This window comes from Nymphaea colorata, chromosome 1 (genome assembly GCF_008831285.2).
Source record: "Nymphaea colorata isolate Beijing-Zhang1983 chromosome 1, ASM883128v2, whole genome shotgun sequence".
Classification (NCBI taxonomy): Eukaryota; Viridiplantae; Streptophyta; class Magnoliopsida; order Nymphaeales; family Nymphaeaceae; genus Nymphaea; species Nymphaea colorata.
This window is the reverse complement of record NC_045138.2, coordinates 33,433,347-33,452,168: the sequence shown is the minus strand read 5'-3', so window position 1 is coordinate 33,452,168 and position 18,822 is coordinate 33,433,347. Positions and strand designations below refer to the sequence as shown.

The 18,822-nt window shown below is 40.5% G+C and overlaps 2 protein-coding genes and 1 pseudogene across 2 annotated transcripts; all 3 read left to right on the top strand.

The window, feature by feature from the left end:
* The first annotated feature begins 1,666 nt into the window (after nucleotides 1-1,666).
* LOC116255797 (G-type lectin S-receptor-like serine/threonine-protein kinase At4g03230) lies at nucleotides 1,667-8,880 on the top strand. Its single transcript, XM_031631822.2, has 7 exons — nucleotides 1,667-2,454; nucleotides 5,240-5,353; nucleotides 6,152-6,294; nucleotides 6,772-6,982; nucleotides 7,118-7,355; nucleotides 7,779-7,929; nucleotides 8,111-8,880. Exons 1-7 carry the CDS (start codon nucleotides 1,737-1,739, stop codon nucleotides 8,420-8,422), a joined length of 1,887 nt encoding a protein of 628 aa, XP_031487682.1. The 5' UTR covers nucleotides 1,667-1,736; the 3' UTR covers nucleotides 8,423-8,880.
* A 2,039-nt stretch (nucleotides 8,881-10,919) lies between these two features.
* Nucleotides 10,920-11,588, top strand: LOC116255829 (S-locus-specific glycoprotein S13-like). Its single transcript, XM_031631873.2, has one exon. The coding sequence runs from the start codon at nucleotides 10,920-10,922 to the stop codon at nucleotides 11,586-11,588; it is 669 nt and encodes a 222-aa protein (XP_031487733.1).
* A 117-nt stretch (nucleotides 11,589-11,705) lies between these two features.
* LOC116255810 (cysteine-rich receptor-like protein kinase 44) lies at nucleotides 11,706-18,438 on the top strand (annotated as a pseudogene).
* Nucleotides 18,439-18,822: the final 384 nt, after the last annotated feature.

Genomic DNA, 18,822 nt, shown 5'->3' with positions numbered 1-18,822 from the left:
CAAGACTGATCAACCCATTTTCAAAATATGTCAAGAAACCATTTTTCTTTCTTCAATAGTCAAAAAGGAAAGAATTTAGTCTCCTACTGACGACAAAAGACCGAAGGAGAATCTTCCCCGAAAATTAAAAGAAGAAAAATAAAGCACTTGATTAGGCGAACATTAGCAGCATTTGACTTGCTGTCCTTGTCCAACAGTGTTTAAGAACACGAGTATTTTGATCTTTAAATCCATGCCTCTAGAACACGCACTTCAAGAACATGTTTTCATTTTGAAAAGCATAACATGGTATCAGTTTTTCATATATATATATATATATATTAAGTTTACATGTTTTTATATTTTTCATCTACTTACGTAGCTATATTGCAAAGAAAATTTAAAACACTATACGATGTGTTTGGGAGTCTGTCGTGCATTCATCATAAGTTTCATAAACAGGAGTAAATGGTTTATATATGAGCACGGTTAAAGTAGCAATCTTGAAGAAAAAAATTGATGTTTGTTACCTTTTGTCGTTGACTTTGGATAAGTAACAATCAAAATAAGACACACACACATATATATGCATGCATGTGTTTTATGATATGCATTGACAAAAATTAGGAAGCATTCTCCTGGATTAGTTTAAAGTCCAAGGACCAAAGAAAAAGTCTCAAGTACATAGTCTACTCATGAAAGTTGGGTTGAAAAACGAAGCCCCTGTATACTGCCCAACGAAAAAGGCACGAGACCTTCAAGTTCAAGAGCTAATATTGAATAGCAACAAGGGGAAGAGTGTGAGCAACTCGTGGTTGCACTCTAGGCATCACAAACAAGTTTCAATATATGAGAAGCGAAGCCCAACAATGATCAAGTCTCATATCGCCAATAATCTGTCCATCAAGTCTATCTGGATGCTTATTTTGAAAAACTAAAATTTACTCGTTAATTTTTTTTTTCAAAATGTATGTTTGAACCCTTTAATACTTTTGAAAAGTATGCGTTAGCCTTTATGAAAAGTAAAAAAAAAAAAAAAATTATATTTATTGCAGCGCATGGTAGTTCGGTCCGAAAAAAATTTATATTTATTATGTCGCATGACAGTTCGATATCCAAGAGCAAAGTACTGGCCCCGCCCCTGCTAAGAGTAACAATAAAAGCACAGAAAAGGACTACAGTTAGGGCCAGAGGAAACAAGTAAGGCACCCAAGGTAGCCCCAAGCCGGCTATGTGCACAATAAAAAAAAATTATGCACAAGACTGTATAACGATTAAAATACTTTTATTAAAATAAAAAAGACTTTTTAAAAAAAAGTAAAAAAGGGGTGTGAAAAAGTTAAAAAGTCTATACTACCCATTATTTTATTAAAAAAATTTAATTAAAAAAATTTATGAAATACCCTCCACCTTTTTTGATGCATACTTATTGCGTGCAACTCGATCCAAAACCCACCACCCACGGCGAATACTCAAGGTCGAAGATGCACTGTTGTGTTCGGCCTCTTGCAAGCCACTACTGTTGATTTATTTTTTCATCCTTGAAATTTTTGTTTCTCTAAGTAATTTCTAGGCAAAACAACTTGCTTGCAGCCAAACCCAGCCATGTCAGCGAGATTATTTCATTGAATCCAACCCACCCACCACATTAAATTCTCTCAATAAGTCTACATCTTTTATTTTGTCTCTTAAATTTATGCCTGCGGAGTGACACAGATGAGAGAGAGAGAGAGAGAGAGAGAGAGAGAAGAGAGAGAATGGTTAAGCTGCCGCCATTGTCTCCGGCGACTCTGCTTCTACTGTTGGGGCTGCTCGTGTGTGAGGTCGTGGTGGAGGGATCGGGGTTCAGATGCACCACCGACGGCACCTGCCAGGCGCTGGTGGGCTACACACCGGAAAAGGAGACCACCATCGAGCAAATCATCAGTCTGTTTCAAATTCCCTCCCGCACTGACTTTCTCGAAATAAACTCTCGCCCACCGACCACTCCCTTGACCCTCGCCATCCCCGCCAATCAGACGGTCAGAGTCCCCTTCACCTGCCGCTGCGAGCAAGGGACGGGCAACTGCGACGGGATCAGCCCATATTACGTCGTTAAGGAAGGGGACACCCTCGACTACATCGCCAACTCCGTCTTCGGGCACCTCGTCGACGCCAAGTCCCTCGCAACCGTCGGCCATGTCCCCGATGGCAGCAGGATCAAGCCGGGCGCCATACTCTGGATTCCGCTGCCCTGTAGCTGCGACCGTGTCGACGGCGCTCAGGTGACGCATTACGCGGTCGTCGTCCAGAAGAACGACACTTTGAATGTTATCGCTGCTCGGTACAACACGACCGCGGCCCAACTGGCGAAGCTCAACAACCTGAACAACCCCGGCTCTGTCGTCGCCGGACAGGTTCTCGACGTTCCTCTTCCCCTCCAGGCTGCCAATCGACCAACTGCTAACAATACCAAGGGGTCCTCCCCAAGAGCCGGTAACTGATCACTTCTTCCTCTCCCTCTCTCTTCTTCTTATTGCAGTGATGGGTAGCTTCACGACGTGTTATGCATGAGCCCCTTCTCTTCTTTGTTGAATTGATTCTTTATCTTCTGAGATCTAAAGAGCTGAAACAAGAAAGCACTTGGTTCAAATTTAATCAACAACCACTGCAGCTCAATCTTCTTTATTAGGCCCGTTGTTGGAGTCACGAAGAGATAGAACACTTGTAATGATTTAGAAACATCCTAGAAACAGAAGAAATTGAAGGAAGATCCGATCAAAAAAAAAAAAAAAATTGGTTGTCACATAAGGAAGCGATCAAGAGAAGCAGTTCCACGGCTCTTCTTCGCATTCAAACAGCCAACCGCCCACACGGCAGCTGGGTCCTGTCGCTTAGCAGTGCTGCCATCACCACATTATTGTGCTGTTATTAGAGAGAACGTTTGCTCAGGTACTGTGACCGAGCTCCCTCCTCAAAAAATATCTAGCATATCCTTAAACTAGATAAGCAGGGACACCTGTTTATAAGCACAAAAGGATAAAATGGAAGGTTAAAAGGAAAAAAGAATGGATTAGCTTTCTAAGAACACAACAAAGTTTTGGAAAAGAAAGACAAGGAAAAATCTGACCTAAAACCAACATAATACATTCCGTTAGATCCTTTCCTGAACTACAGCCGAGATTGACGGTACCCGCAAATTCCACTGAGTCAACCTATTTTCAAAAGATGTCAACAAACCATTTTTCTTTCTTCAAGAGTCAAAAAGAGAAGTTTGGTCTCCTAATGATGACAAAAGACGGAAAGGAAAACCTTCCCCAAAAGTTTAAAAAAAAAAGAAGAAGCGAAATTAGCCAAAAATTAGCAGGATTTGACCTGCTGTTGTTGCCCAAACGAATATTGTGTTCTCTCAATACATGCCTCTACCACACATACTTCAAGAACATGTTTTTATTTTGAAAAGCTTAACATGCTTATGTTACGTATCAGTTTTTTCACGATTTTTTTTAAAATTTATATGTTTTTACATTTTGCATCTACTTAAGTAGCTATATATATATTGAAAAACAAAGTTAAAATACCATAAGGTGTGAAATTAAATATTGGAAAAGACCAATAAACAACAATACAAAGCAAGGCTAAAGAAAGATTACATGTAGGGCCAAAGGAAAAACTTACGTCACAATAATCCACCAATGGCCGCCACCTGCGGCGAGTGTTCAGGGTCGAACTTGCACTGTGCTGTTCGATCTTTTCCAAGCAACTACCTGAGTAGGCGAATCTATTTTCATCTTTTTGTTTTATTTTTCCTGCCTTTAAAGGTAGTTTAATTCAGTTCTAAGCAAGATCAGCACTAATCATTCTCGTGTTGGGGCCCAAACACAACTTGCTTGCAGCCATATCCAGCCATGTGAGTAAGATTATTCCAGTCAATCCAACCACCCACCACATTAAATTCTCTGAATAAGTTTACATATCTTCTTTGGACCTTTAAAGTTATGATTGCGGAGAGAGAGAGAGAGAGTGGTGAAACTGCCGCCATTGTCTCCGTCGGTTCGGCCTCTACTGTTGGTGCTGTTCGTCTACAACTTTTGTGAGGTCGGGGTTTAGGTGCACCACCGATGGCACCTGCGAGGCACTGGTGGACTATAGACCCGGAAAGGCACTGGAGAAGAGAGAGAAGTGATCGGGTACCAGCTCTTGAGGAGGACCCACTGGTGCCGTTAGCAGTTGCCGGATTGGCAGCTTGCAGGGGAAGAGGAACGTCGAGAACCTGGCCGGCGACAAGATAGGCGGTGCTATTCAGGCTGTTGAGCTTCGCCATGTTATTCATGAGCCCCTTCTCTTCTTTGTCGAATTGATTCTTTATCTTCTGAGTTCTAAAGAGCTGAAACAAGAAAGCACTTGGATCATATTTAATCAACAACCCCTGCAACTAAATCTTCTTTATTAGCCCTGTTGTTGGAGTGATGAAGAGAAATCTGCATAGAACACTTGTAATGACTTAGAAACATCCTGGAAACAGAAGAAATTGAAGGAAGATCCAATCAACGCAGATTCTCTCAAAAAATTTGGTTGTCACATATAAGGAGGCGAAGCAGTTTGCTCAGGTATTCTGACCGAGCTCAAGCCCTGGATGAGAAAAGCATGGACACCTTTTTTAATGGACAAAACATAGAATGATACGGTAAAAAAAAGTGAGCGTTCCAAAACACAAAAATACTAAATTCATGCCCACGACGCTGACACTTCAGCTTTCTATCATGGCTTCAACGCCTGCGACGGTTGTGTGGCCATTTCTTTCTTTTCTTTTTTTTTTTTTTCAACAGGGCGTGGAGGTTTGACGATCGTGAAAGGGAGTGAAGAGAAGTGGTTTCTTGCGACCTAAAACTGGTGAAAATTTTAATGGGGGTTTTTACAAGTTATCGAATTTCTTCCATTATTGAGGGTGGGAATGTGTTCGACGGAAACGAGCTAGGTTATTCAGGCATGGTTGACTATCATCACTGTATCCAGTAATTTTCATGAGTGTTCTTATACTTTTAACTCTGCTTAAGAAATTAGTTGGTCTTATTTTTCTTCGTATGAAACGAAAAGTTGAACCTTATTTTTGTTACTCAATAAAAATCAAGTAACAAGTCATTATTTTTGGAACATCCATGCTAGTCGATCTTGCTTTAGTTGAATTAGCCAAGACATGAACCAAATAACTGAATGCAGACAAAGCTCATTCCAGTAGAAAAAAAAAAAAAGTAATCAGAACAGGTGTTTCTTGGCGCAGGTGCAGGAAAGAGAAGTTTGTTGCTGAAAGTTGTCTTGCCGGTTACTCTCGTAGTAATTTTCGATGCTGTTATCGGAATCTACTGTTATTGGAGGTGGAAAGCGAAAGCATCAGGTCAGCATTTTTATTTCATCCGACTAAAATGATAAATCTTGATATAGCTTCTGATTGCCATGCGGATGAGGACTATAATGGACTAAAGAAAAGTCAGAAATTCGTGGATTTGTGAATCCCCCGAAGCTGCAAATCCAATGGTCTGGCTCTGTAGCCTGAAGAATTCAGGTTGCCATCCCGTATGCCAGCAGTTACAATTCCTGGTTGAGGAACAATATTGTTCATTAAATTAGGAATTGGAACTTCAGACCAAGAGACAATAACCTAGGAGTTTCAACTAGATTAGCTAATGGAGTGTTAAGGCCATATATTCAAGCATAATCTTGCTGTAAATAGAGGAATATATCCTTGCAGAGAAATGTCATATGTTCTAACAAGACATTGAAATCCTTCAATGTGCTTAGCTTAAGGCGTTCAACAAATACCTAATTTAAAGGGGAGTTGCCCATTTCCCACCTTCTTTTTATTTCTAATTATTGTTCAAACCCACCCAAGCTTCAATATTGAAAGTGATTACTCCTGTCTGTTTACAAGCAGGGCAGCTTATGCAGAACCGTTGTTTTTACTCACCTGAACTCACCAACGTTCCAAGTGCCCTCCCTTCTCATAGATCCTGTGTCCTGTTTGTTCTTCATCCAACGCGGATGGGCTGAGAAGTACCAAGTTTTATAGCTCAATGTAAATAATTACTTGACATGCATGTTCATCCATGTTTCACTTATCCTTACAATAATATCGTGATCTTAAATTTGCGCTCCAGTTCATGTCCGTAGGTTCTTAAATCTTAAATTGATGCAGCTGCAGCTAACTTTGGAACAGCAATAGATGAAACCGACAACCATGAGATTCCATTCTTTCAGCTAGAGGTTATCATGGCAGCAACCGGCAACTTTTCTGAATCGAATAAGCTTGGTCAGGGGGGCTTCGGTCCTGTTTATAAGGTGACGGACCATCTCTCTTTCTGTCTGCGCATTTGTATTCTGGATATAGATCAAATTCAGAGACTATGTGCAACCCCCACCTCATTTTGTATATAGAGAACACCAGTTCAGAAGCACACCAATGGAATGTGCTAGATAGGTTCCTGTTGTCAAAATCCTGATTGTTGTGGACAATCTCTCACTTAATTGACCAGGTCTATGCTGCGAAGCTGTCACTTGGTTTTACTAAGTCGGTTTCTGGATTCCCCAGATTGCTCTGGATCATGTTGAGGTCACCGCGTTCACATAGTCACTGCAGCTCATGCTGCTATGACTGTCGAAAATCAATTGTTGACTATGGCAGTTGGTATCAGTATTCTAGCAACTTGACTCTTTCAAGTTAGATGACAACCAGGGCCTTCAGTACGTAATCGGTTTGCTTGATGCATACTCAAATGAACCATTTTTAATTAACATGGATGTTTATATTTTCTGCAGGGCACGCTAGCAGAGGGGCAGGAAGTGGCAGTGAAGAGGTTATCCCACCTCTCAAAACAAGGATACGAAGAGTTTATGAATGAAGTCAAGATAACATCCAAGCTTCAGCATAAAAATCTGGTTCAGCTTTTAGGGTGCTGCGTTGAAGGAGAAGAGAAAATATTGATCTATGAATACATGCCCAACAGGAGTCTGAATAGATTTCTTTTCGGTTTGTCACTAGACCTAGTTGCAAGGTTGAAATATGTAGTTGAGAGCTTACTGCGCGAAAACAGAAAGTACTTTGCTTTTGCAGGATGTTAGGCTATTCTAGTTTACATTTTGATGAATCAAAAATTGTCTGCAGATCCAGCTCTGAGCAAGCAGTTGGTTTGGGAGCAGCGCTTTGAGATCATCCTCGGGATTGCTAGGGGGCTTCAGTATCTCCACCAAGAGTCACGTGTCAAATTGATACACAGGGATCTTAAAACCAGCAACGTTCTGCTCGATGGTGATTTAAGACCAAAGATTTCAGACTTTGGCGTAGCCAGAGCATTTGCTAGTGACCAAACACCAGGGAATACCCAGAGAGTCGTGGGGACCTAGTAATCTCTCTCTCTCTCTCTCTCTCACACACACACACACATACACACCCCATAATTTTATCTCTCTAGAAGCACATCTAACCGTGACAGAGAAATGGATAACGCTTACCAAGGAAACTTCGTATGATTGTCAACTACAATTTTGGGTGAACATACTTGGGGTTTGTAAACTTTAATTTCTTCTAGATTTAACTATATGTTGTATTAAGCTGTTCAAGTCAGTAAGAAGATGCGACTGTTTCAGATATGTGAGTTTTAGCCCTATCCGGCTTTGCTTAACTCTACTAGAAGGAGCTAGCGCAACTAGCCTACAAATGTATAGGAAACTATATATGTTAACATTTAATATAAATAAGTTCTGATGCAAAAACGGTTAAAGAGTTTGCTTATTTGAAAGTTGCATGTCTTTGACACCAAATGCAGTGGATACATGTCTCCAGAATATGCCATGAAAGGTCGCTACTCCACCAAATCCGATGTCTTCAGCTTCGGAGTCATAATTCTAGAGATAGTAAGTGGGAAGAAGATGGCAAGATTTCACGATGTGGAGCACTCTCTCAACCTTTCTGGACATGTTGGTAACCTTGCTCCCTCTGTGCATTTAGAATCCTGAAAAAATGGCATGACATGGAAGGTTCAAATGTGGTTGACGATGCATATGTTGCTCGCCTTGTTTAATAGATGTTAATGATATCACACGGTAGTTCTTTCATCTGATGATTCACTTTGATGTACTGGTGATTGGTGCTGCGCAGGCATGGAAGCTATGGAATGAGGGGAGGTGGTTGGAGTTCCTTGATCCAGTTTTAGACAACTCAAGCCAACTAGATCAGGTGAAGAAGTGCGTCAATGTGGGTCTTCTATGCGTTCAATCAGATGCAGCTGACCGCCCCACCATGTCCTCTATTGTTCTTATGCTTAGCAGTGATTATGCAGTGCTCCCTAAACCTAAAAGACCAGCCTATTCCTACAGAGTCAAACATTCAGATGAAAGTTCATCTAATGCAGAAACTGACACTAAGACTTCCACAAGTGAAGTCACAATTACAGCTTTGGAGTCCCGGTAAACTTGAGTATACAAGTTCTCTCTGCAAAGGGAAGTAACACAAAAGATTAGATTACAAGGCTGCAAACGTGGGGAATAAAGGAGCTATTTTCTTATCATGCACACATCGATGTGAATGTATACAATTTTTATCTCACAACTTGCCATACAAAAACAATCATGGCACAACCAGGAAATGTACAACTTCCTACTTGAAGAAACTTTCGTTCTTCTTTTGTGGGTTCATTTAGACGGCTGCAGCACATATAGAGAAGGAAAGAGAGCATGCCTCCACATAGCAAGGACGACTTTCCACACCCCTCCTCAAGTTGGATCTCCTTCATCTGTTAATCCCAACTTGCTTCTCATCCTTGCAAGTGATGCACATCCTAGTGCCTTCCCGAGATTGTCTGGACACAAATCATGTTCGAATCTTTGTATTTTGAACCTTATCACTAATTATGTGACAAGTATTCTTGATATGTTTTGTACGTTTGTGAAAGACTTGAATGACTGCTATGTGAAGAGCAGTTTGATTGTCACAATGCAAAACCATAAGTCGATCGTGATTGAATCCAATGTACGTTTGCAGCAACCTGCTGCCATAGATCTATACGCTGCTTCTGCCGAAGGCCTTGATTCAATTGTTGTTTTCTTGGATTTCCCTGGTATTTAACTTTTATTGATAGACGCACAACATTTGCTTTTTGATCTCTACAAAATTGGGCATGATGCTTCATCTAAATCACATTGCTCAACAAGATCGATCTTGCTAAATGACGGCAACAATACTCTATGCCCCGGTGTCCCCTTTAAATAACGAAGTACTCTATGAGCGATGTCCAAACGAGGTAGTCTTGGTTGATCCATGAGTTGACTTAAAATCTGGATGGCATGAAGTATATCTAGCCAGGTTATAGCAAGATAAATTAGATATCCAGCAGGGTTATAGCAAGATATATTAGATATCCAGCAGGCCGATGATAGGATATGGATCTTTGACTATGTCATCTATCTCTTTGTCCAATTTATTTTGCTTGTGACACGTTCAGAATGTTCACTGTACCCAACATTGAACCGCAATAAAAGTTGATCGAACCCCACTAAAATGGTAGAAGTGGGGACCGGGTAGACTGTGTCATCGAAACATGGCAGCCTGTGAGGCAGTCCCAACTTTATCCTCCTTCACCAACCCTTTTTAATGCAATTAAAAAATGTGAGAGGGACATGAAGTTTGGCAGATAATTAAAGCAACGTGAATAATTTAAGTCTCCCACCTCAAGAGCTGTTTCATGGACTCAAGAGATGTAATGTAAAGGTAAAGGTGGCTGACACTCAAAGGATTCCAGGTTCAAATCTCATAGTTATGAGCATGAAATTTTATAAATCTATTCTCACCAAAGAAAATATATATCTAAACGCACCACTTTAGCTTGCATAAAGTAAAGCATTCATGATTTAATCACAGACAAAAGCTAGCAGCATCTTAATTTGGAATTTTTGTTGCCTATGGTTCCGCAACGCATGGAGAACATCATGGTGGAAAGTCAAGTTGTATGTTTATATATAATCATCGGCCCCAGTCTGGGTGTCTCTAGGCGATGTAAATTGGTGGTCCAGGTGAGGACGCCCTGGCTATCACTCATACGCTTTGAAAAGTAGGATTCATCAGCCTTCGACCACTGGTCAGTCGATAGTTCATTAATTTACTCTTCTTTTTTATTTGTACAAATGGAAAACAGTGGACACATTCTGAGTCTATGCCACTAAAACAGAGAGATTTCATCGATTCGTCATTGCAGGTGATGTAAAATCTTATATATTAAGTTTTATACCAGAAATATCTGAGTTCCACCGTACGTGTAGATAGCTTATTTAATTATGTTCCATAGTTAAGAAAGGCCGATGCTTGTGAAGATATAATTTGGACTGGTATTTTCAATTACGTTTGATGGTAAAAGTCATTTTTCCTTTGGTATGGAAGAGGTATTTTCAATTACGTTTAATTATGTTCCATAGTTAAGAAAGGCCGTTCCAAGGTGGTGGCATGTGAGAGGTGCTTTCAAAGGATTGACAATTCGGTTGAATGGAAGTCGTTCTCATCCCTGAGCGGTCGATGTTCATTTGAAAAGTATACAACAAATGCTTTGGTGATCGAGCTCCAAAAACTGGTAGTGCTTAACCGATTACAAAAGAAATAAGTGGTAGACGTGAAAAGTATATATATATATATATATATATATATATATATATATAATTGACAAGCAAATTAGGTGGGGTTACTCGCCTGAGCTTGGCGTCATGGTGTTGGGAAACATCATTCTAGATCAGCGAGCACCAACAACTCGGAGGTAAGTATATCCTTCATCAAAGATATAGACGCAACCTACTTGGATAGCGATGTGGTAATAAAGCATGATGGCGTTGGTGCAATAACATTGCGATTATTTTAGTTCCATTTCATCCGCTTATTCCTCTACTTCTCCGGCGTGCCATCCTCAAAGCTTTTGCCTGCTGCTATGGAGACTTTAGAAGGTGTCGAGCTTTTGCTGCAGCCGCATGGCCGGAGGATTTTATTTCGGCCTTTCTTGTTGGCCTTCTGCTTCATACTCCTGCAGTTCCATCCACGTCTTTCGGGAGACACCATCTCTGCAGGCCATTTTATAACGGGAAATCAAACAATCACCTCTAAAGGTGGGAAGTTTGAACTGGGCTACTTTTCTCTTGGCAGTCCAGCCAGATACTATATAGGCATATGGTACACGGACGTCAAGGATGACAACGTGGTGTGGGTGGCCAACAGAGACACGCCTCTCCAAAACAACATAGCCGAATTGAAGATCTCAGAAGATGGTAGCAGCTTGGTCATTCAGACTAAATCTGGCTCCCTGATCTGGTCGACAAACTCGACACCAACTCCATCATCTCACCCTGCAGCAAGAGTTGCTGTTCTTCAGAACAATGGCAATCTTGCTCTGATGGATGGAAATTCTTCCAGCGCCGCTGTTGTATGGGAGAGTTTCGACCATCCCACCGATACGTTCCTGCCCGATGGACGAGTGGGAGTGAACAAAGTCACCAAGCAATACATAGCGATCACCTCATGGAAGAGCAAAGACGACCCTTCTTCTGGTCTTTTATCTCAAAAGATTAATCCAAACGGAAGCCTCGAGCTCCCGTTGTACTGAAACAACACCCACGAGTACTGGACTACAGGGGTTTGGGATGGACAGATTTTTACTGGGATGCCTGAGATGAGAATCGCCAGCAGCCGCTTTAACGCCAGTTTTTATCGTCAACGACAACATGAGCTATTATACTTACTCGGTCTACAACAGCAGCACGCTGACAAGGACTAAGATTGATGTCAATGGGCAGATCAAGCAAGCAACGTGGAAAAAATCGACAGAGAGCTGGGACGTTTTCTGGTGGCGGCCCGCAGATCAGTGTGATGTCTATGCTGTTTGCTTAGGATTCGGAGTCTGCAATAACCAGCTTAAGGAGAACATGCATTTGTGTGAGTGCTTGGACGGTTTCGAACCTGCATCAGCCCAAGAATGGGAATCAAACGCTTGGTCCGGAGGGTGCAGGAGGAAGAATAGATTGCAGTGTGAAGGTGATCGTTTTACTAAGACATTAATTAAAGGATCTTCTGACCCTTACAGTAGTAACGCGACGGGTGGAACGGGTGAGAGTTGTGGATTGGCTTGCATGACCGACTGCTCCTGCACAGCTTATTCTTACCGAGATGGTACGTGTTTCACATGGAAAGGAGATGTGCCAAATCTCGTGCAGGGAAATAATGATAGTACTGCAGACAGCACATTTGTCCGGGTTGCAAATTCCGGAAATTCAGGTAACTTCACCTGCTTCATGCACATGATGTACTCTTTCAAATTTCATTTTATTTTTATTTTTCATGCGTGTTGCGTGGAGATCAACTACCCCATTTAACGATCGAAGAGAGACGCCGGGGGTGAAGTGAAAGGGTTGAGTACTCGTGATCTAGGGTGGAAATCAGATAGGAAAGGGTTAAAATATACAAAGATCGAAGTTCATTTACAATCAACCTCCACGGAAGCCCCACAGCGGTCAGCCGGCCTTAAATATGAGCGTGTACAATGAAAATGATTGAATTGATAAGGAATTGACATGAAAGGAGCATGCCAAGCTATATATATGAGTGATGCAATGAAAATGGTTCGTGGCATGTTCTTTTCGTTATTGTTTGGCAGTTTGAAAGACTACATTAAATGGACATAAGTGGCGGGATGACAATGGTTGGTGGCATGTTCTTTTAGTTATTGTTTGGTAGTTTGAAACATTCTGCAAGCTTTTCATAAAGTTATCACTATGCTAATAAAGCTTACTCTAAAACTAAGTGTTCATGAATCGACTCCATTGCCAAATAACCCTTTCATGTTCCAGCTTCACCTTTATCGGGGTGGTGGTAGTAAAGGACGGGTGCAAATGGTACCAGGTGAACATGAGTTGAGACGAGTTCAAGCTGAAAAAACCTCGACCTCGAGTTGAGCTTCGCTCGAACTCCAATCGAGCTCAACAGAAAAGGCTCGAGTTCGGCTCCACTGAAAAAACCTGGAGCTGAACAGAGGAGGCTCGAGATCTCGAGCTCGTTTTGCTCGTAAGCTACTGCATTTTTTTAACTCAAAAATATATATTTTATCTCAAATTCTTCTCGACTCGTCGAGCTCATTTGGAGCTCGTTTAAACGAGCTCTACGGTGACAAAACACCGTCATAAAAATGTCTATTTATAACGTAATGAAGTTCTTTGATCAAAAGTTCATAAAACAAAACACCATCCACAAGATTGTGTGATTCTGTGAAGCAACCGAATCTCATTATAGAGGTTTTGTATTATTGGCTTCCCATAACTGAAATATAAAGAGACAAAAGATAATGACGAATTGTAAATTGTAATGAAAAATCATCACGCAACATTCATCACGGAGGTTCGGCTACATTGTAACCCCCGACTGCTGTGAAGCGTTTCCATTTCAATCAGGCATTCAGCAATAACTGGCCCTGCACAGTTGCTGTTATGCACGAGAGGTTGAAGAGTGAAGATTGATGTTCTGCAGAGCATCAGAGTAACAGTTACATAAGAAAATCTAAAAAAAAACAAAAACAAAAACAAATCGAAGATAGCCTTACCTTTCATAAAGGGCTTCTGAAACAAACTCTCATAGATAAACCCTTGCCCAACGAAAACCCTCACTTGGGAAGGGTTTCAGAAACCCTCAATTGAGCGACGGTGAAAAACATCCATTGAGTGGTGGAAATAACATTTGAACTTTCAATATTCTTTGAATCAAGAATAATGGAAGTTATAAAATATAGTTTTCTCGTTTTTTACAATGGGGGTCTTTGAGTACACCCAGCTTCAAAAAAATAAGAAAAAAATATGGTAAAACTTTAGAAAATTCTAAAATTTTAAAAATTAGAAAAAATAAAATATATGAGAAAGTAATAAGACAACATCAAAAAATAAATAAATAAGTAACAAATAAAAAATAGAAAAATAAAACCAAGAAGTTGCCACTAAAAAAATGAAAAAAAATGCTTAAAAAGAAAAACGGGAAAACGCTTTTTGTTGGTTTTTAGTATTTTTTATTGTTTTATTCGACTGATTTCCTTTTCGCATTTTTAATGCATTTTTTTTCTTAAAAAAATGCGCCTTTTTTAACTATGCTGTCTTCTTTGATGGCATGCAGATGCAGTTGGAGGAAAGAAACACTTACCACCAGTTATAATCACGGTTACGGTTGCGGTTACTTCGCTGGTAATTCTATTTGCTGCTGCCGGAGCATGTTATTTATCGAAGTCCAAGGCGAAAAAAGCTGCAGGTTTGTTTTTTTGCTTTATAGTTTATGCGCATATGCAAACGACATCGTGTTAGTGAAAAAGATATCTACAATATTGCACGCCAGTAATTTCAGGCATACATATATTTTATTTGCTTTTCTTTTATCATGAATAAATAGCACGATAAGTAGAACAAACTATGAAGACTATTAATGTCGATCATTTTTACATGTATTTTATTGTTCTTTCTCCGATTAACCTCGACGAATTCTGTGATGCCAAATGAATGGGCACAGGTGCACGAAAGCAGAGAGATGCCTCTGCGGGAGTTCTTCTTGAAGAAGCACAAAAAGAAAGCGGAGGCACCGACCTGCCGTTTTATAGGTTAAGAGATATCATGGCAGCAACCAACAACTTTTCTGCATCAAGTAAGATTGGACAGGGAGGCTTTGGCCCTGTTTACAGAGTATTCTCTCTCTCTCTCTCTCTTACTCCCTCATATGGATCTGGATCCATTCCATCTACATTTTTTTTTTGGTTCTTAAATTGATGTTGATCGTGTGTGCAAATGAGCCGGATCTGGTGCATGTAAGAGTTCTGGCATTTTTGGTGCACATTTCCATGCGAATTAACAAAGCCTGTGCAAGACGAGCTTCTATTCGAAATACATCATTGTTGCAAACGTAAAAAGCTTAAGTGTCGCTTCATATTTGCAACTTTCTCTGGCCTTCAGCAGATTAGTATACCCTTTCATTCGAAGTTAGACTGGAATGAAAGGTAAGTAAATGCTTGTATGTTATGTTTAAGGGCGGGCTCCCAGGAGGACAAGAAGTAGCTATCAAGAGGCTGTCCAGGGTTTCAAAGCAAGGTCTCGATGAGTTCATGAACGAGCTGAAGCTGATAGCGAAGCTTCAGCATACAAATCTGGTTCAGTTGGTCAGATGCTGCGCTGAAGGAGAAGAGCGGATTTGATCTACGAATACATGCCCAACAAAAGCCTCGACCATTTCCTTTTCGGTTTGTCATTCTCCGTTCTCTTGCTCTTCTCACTTTCTTGCATGCGCATTTAATATTTCCGTACTAATTTGACGTGAAAGCATTGGGATATGAAGTCTTATTTAGGCAAAATTTGGTGGACAACTCTTTCATCTGCTTTCGACTGATCTTACGAAGACGTTCTCCACGACCGAGAATGTAGGAAGCAATTCTCGGATTACATTTTTCTGATATATAAACCCAATACCTCACATTCATATTTGATTAGTTATTGACAGGAAAACTTGTCGTTAACAAAGTGTTGGTGGATCGTGCACAAGAATTCCCTTCTTTTCCTTCGGCACCCATTTAGTGTCTTCACCCTAAAATCATGTGCAGATCCAATTCTGAGCAAGCAACTGGGCTGGGAGAAACGCTTCGAAATAGTGATGGGCATCGCTCGAGGGCTTCAATACCTCCACCAAGAGTCGAGATTGAAGATTATACACAGAGATCTCAAGACTAGCAACATTTTGCTGGATGCGGCGATGAACCCCAGGATTTCGGACTTTGGCCTTGCCAGGATTTTTTGTGACGAACAGGGCCATATCAGCACCATCAAAATTGCTGGGACCTGGTGAGCGTCTTTCTTTCTTTCTCTTTCTATGGTACACTGATTAATTGAACTTATGAATGCGCCTCCAGACCCTTTACTGCTGTTACACCCGAGTCTGCATCGAGGAGTCTCCATCGAGTCGGCCGGACATGGGGGCAGCTCTGACTCACACCTGAGCCCAATTAAAATATCATATTACTAAATTACTTAAAGAATATATGTTATTTTGATATTTTCCTATTCAATACAATTATTCAAATATGTTATATACATTAATAACTAAATTGTAATAATATGTTTATTGTGTTATATATATAATAAATTTAAAATAATAATAATAAAATATTAATAACTAAATTGTAATAATATGTTTATTCTGTTATCATAATAAATTTAAAATAATAATAATAAAATATAATCACGGCACCTAAATTTTTTTAGGTTTTTTTAGGATGTGCAAGCTTTTTTTAGGATGTGCAAGCACCCACCCACACTGGCACCAGCATTCGCACCGGCACCGGTACCCACACCTTTCACTATGGTGACATAGTTACTAATTGAGTTGCCCATTACAACTGCTTCTACGCCGTGCATATATGGACGAAAAGCTTGTACTGGGGGTAATGTCATCTCCTCTATTAAGTATACCTAGACCACAATCATGAAATTTTCACTTGAACCAGCACCTGTGGGGAGCAGATGTTAATGAGGGTGTCGAAGACTTGGGATCAAGTTCCAGTCGAGGGATCTGCAGCGAGTTTTTCACTCAAAACCATGTCCCTTTGTTCCGATTAAATGAGGGGAAGAATTGATCCCACAAAAAGAGGAACGTACTTCAACTCTCAAATCAGAGATAAATAATCAAGGTGAAACCCATCTTGAAGAAGTTTAACTGGAGACAAAAAGATTCTTGATAGTTTGTGAACGCAAGCCGTCTGAAAAAATTTCGATAGTATAAAATCTGTAATAGGTTCACACAAATTTGTGATGAAAATGCAGCGGATACATGCCACCAGAATATGCAATGGAAGGGCGCTACTCCACCAAATCCGATGTCTTCAGTTTCGGAGTCATAGTGCTGGAGGTCGTGAGTGGACTGAAGATGACAAGCTTCCGCAACGAGGAGTACTCTCTCAACCTTCTTGGGCATGTGAGCATCCAATCACCCTCTTCACCAAACTGGTGCATCCATTTTACAAGCGTTTGCATTGAACTGTTGGATGTGATTTTCATGATTTGATACCAAGAAACTAATCCACTCTTAAATGGATCCATATAGACATTTCAACAAGATTTTCTAACCTATGACAATTCAAAAGATTTAAATTGGCGAACTTACAATCTTTGCAAAATCCTGTTTAACCATCAATGCAACAAAGTCAAGTGGATTTTCTGGTTTTGAACCATGAAACATTACTCGATATGGTTAAAATTTTCAAATGGAAATTTAACAAGTAGAACTCTAAGGCACAGTTGTGCAGTTGATGTGCAATTGCATTGCAAGTTTAGAACAAATCTGTTCTAAAGGGTGGGGTGAGTCTGAACTTTTCGACGACAGCGGTAGAGCAACTCTGGTGATCATCGACCATATCCATGGTTGACTTCAGATGGTGTGTGCCTGTAAACTGGCTTGCTCTTGCTCTAGGTTTATTTAGCTTAGAACAGAGACCTTTGTGAGCTACACTAAAATCATCTCACCTTTTTGGCTTGTTTAGCTCATTGGCAACTAAAAATTCATGGTTGGCCTATTCAGGAAACAAGCTGAGCGTGTGGTTCTTCAAACTTACAGATACACGTACCCGTATATGAGCATGAGATGTACATAAAGACTGAGGTGACTCTTCATCAGATGCACCCACTACATTTTTTTTTACTCGAGCTTACAGAATCAGTTCCCATGTTTATCGGAAAAGACATTCCACCGCAGTTGGAAAGCAGGTAGTAACACGGGAAGCAAGACAGTTGAACCGGTGAAGGCCCGAGATAGCTTTTCATTTTGTTGTCTTAGTATCAGGTTGTTGTTTACCAGCAGTAACATCTAATCTTGCACTGCTTGCTTCGGTACGTGTAGAACTTGTGCTTATCATATCATGTCGATGGCAGCTAACTGAAGCCTTGGTGACAATGTGATTATGCATTAATACTGGTAACCTGCAAGCTAACTTTGTGATCTTGGATGAGTAACGCAATGCAGGCATGGAAGCTATGGAACGAAGATCAGATTGAGGAATTACTTGATCATTCGCTGGGGACGCCACACGAGTTGGGTCAGGTGTTGAGGTGCGTCAATGTGGGGTTGCTCTGTGTCCAAGAAGATGCAGTAGAGCGTCCAACTATGTCCTCCGTTGTTCTCATGCTCAGCAGTGATTCTGCTAACCCGGCTTCACCTAGCCAACCAGCCTATTCTCGCAAGGCTAGGTCTCCAGATAGAGGTTCCACTCTTGTAGAAATTGAGCTTGGTAATTCTTCAACAAATGATATCACAGTCTCTGATATGCAACCACGGTGAGGGATTGGTTCCTTTGTTCTTGCATAGTTTACTTCGAAGCTTCTTGTTGAAATTGTGTGTAAGGCCTGATATTTGTAGGTCGTGAGATAGACTTATGTACTTTATTTGCCTAACTTTCGTGGTGTCGAAGGGCACATCTGATGTTGATGGAAATAAGATCCGCCAGAGCAGGTTTATGGCCATGGAAATTTACTTTCCAATCAGAGAAAAGTTTTTACCCAAAAAAAAGATAATATTTTCCAGATGCAACTTCTATCTACATACATTATTACACCTTGTGTGTAGTGCAATAAAATTTGTTTAACTAAAATACACCGTGTACGTCTCATCTACTTGTACCTTGATTAAACCGAAACCATAAATTTACGAAAAATGGAAAGAAAGAAATGAAATAGTGCGTTGTTCGATAGTTGTGCATTAATAGCATAAAGATATTGACAGTGAGGGCTACACTAGATAAATAATTTAAGACTTCCTTTTTCCTTTTTGTGGGCTCA

Bases quoted from the DNA above. Each gene is read 5' to 3' on its own strand.
- LOC116255797 (XM_031631822.2), top strand. From the start codon at position 1,737: ATGGTTAAGCTGCCGCCATTGTCTCCGGCGACTCTGCTTCTACTGTTG. The intron at 6,983-7,117 runs GTTTGTCACTAG...AATTGTCTGCAG, and splicing joins TCTGAATAGATTTCTTTTCG to ATCCAGCTCTGAGCAAGCAG. The intron at 7,356-7,778 runs GTAATCTCTCTC...CACCAAATGCAG, and splicing joins CAGAGAGTCGTGGGGACCTA to TGGATACATGTCTCCAGAAT.
- LOC116255829 (XM_031631873.2), top strand. From the start codon at position 10,920: ATGGAGACTTTAGAAGGTGTCGAGCTTTTGCTGCAGCCGCATGGCCGG.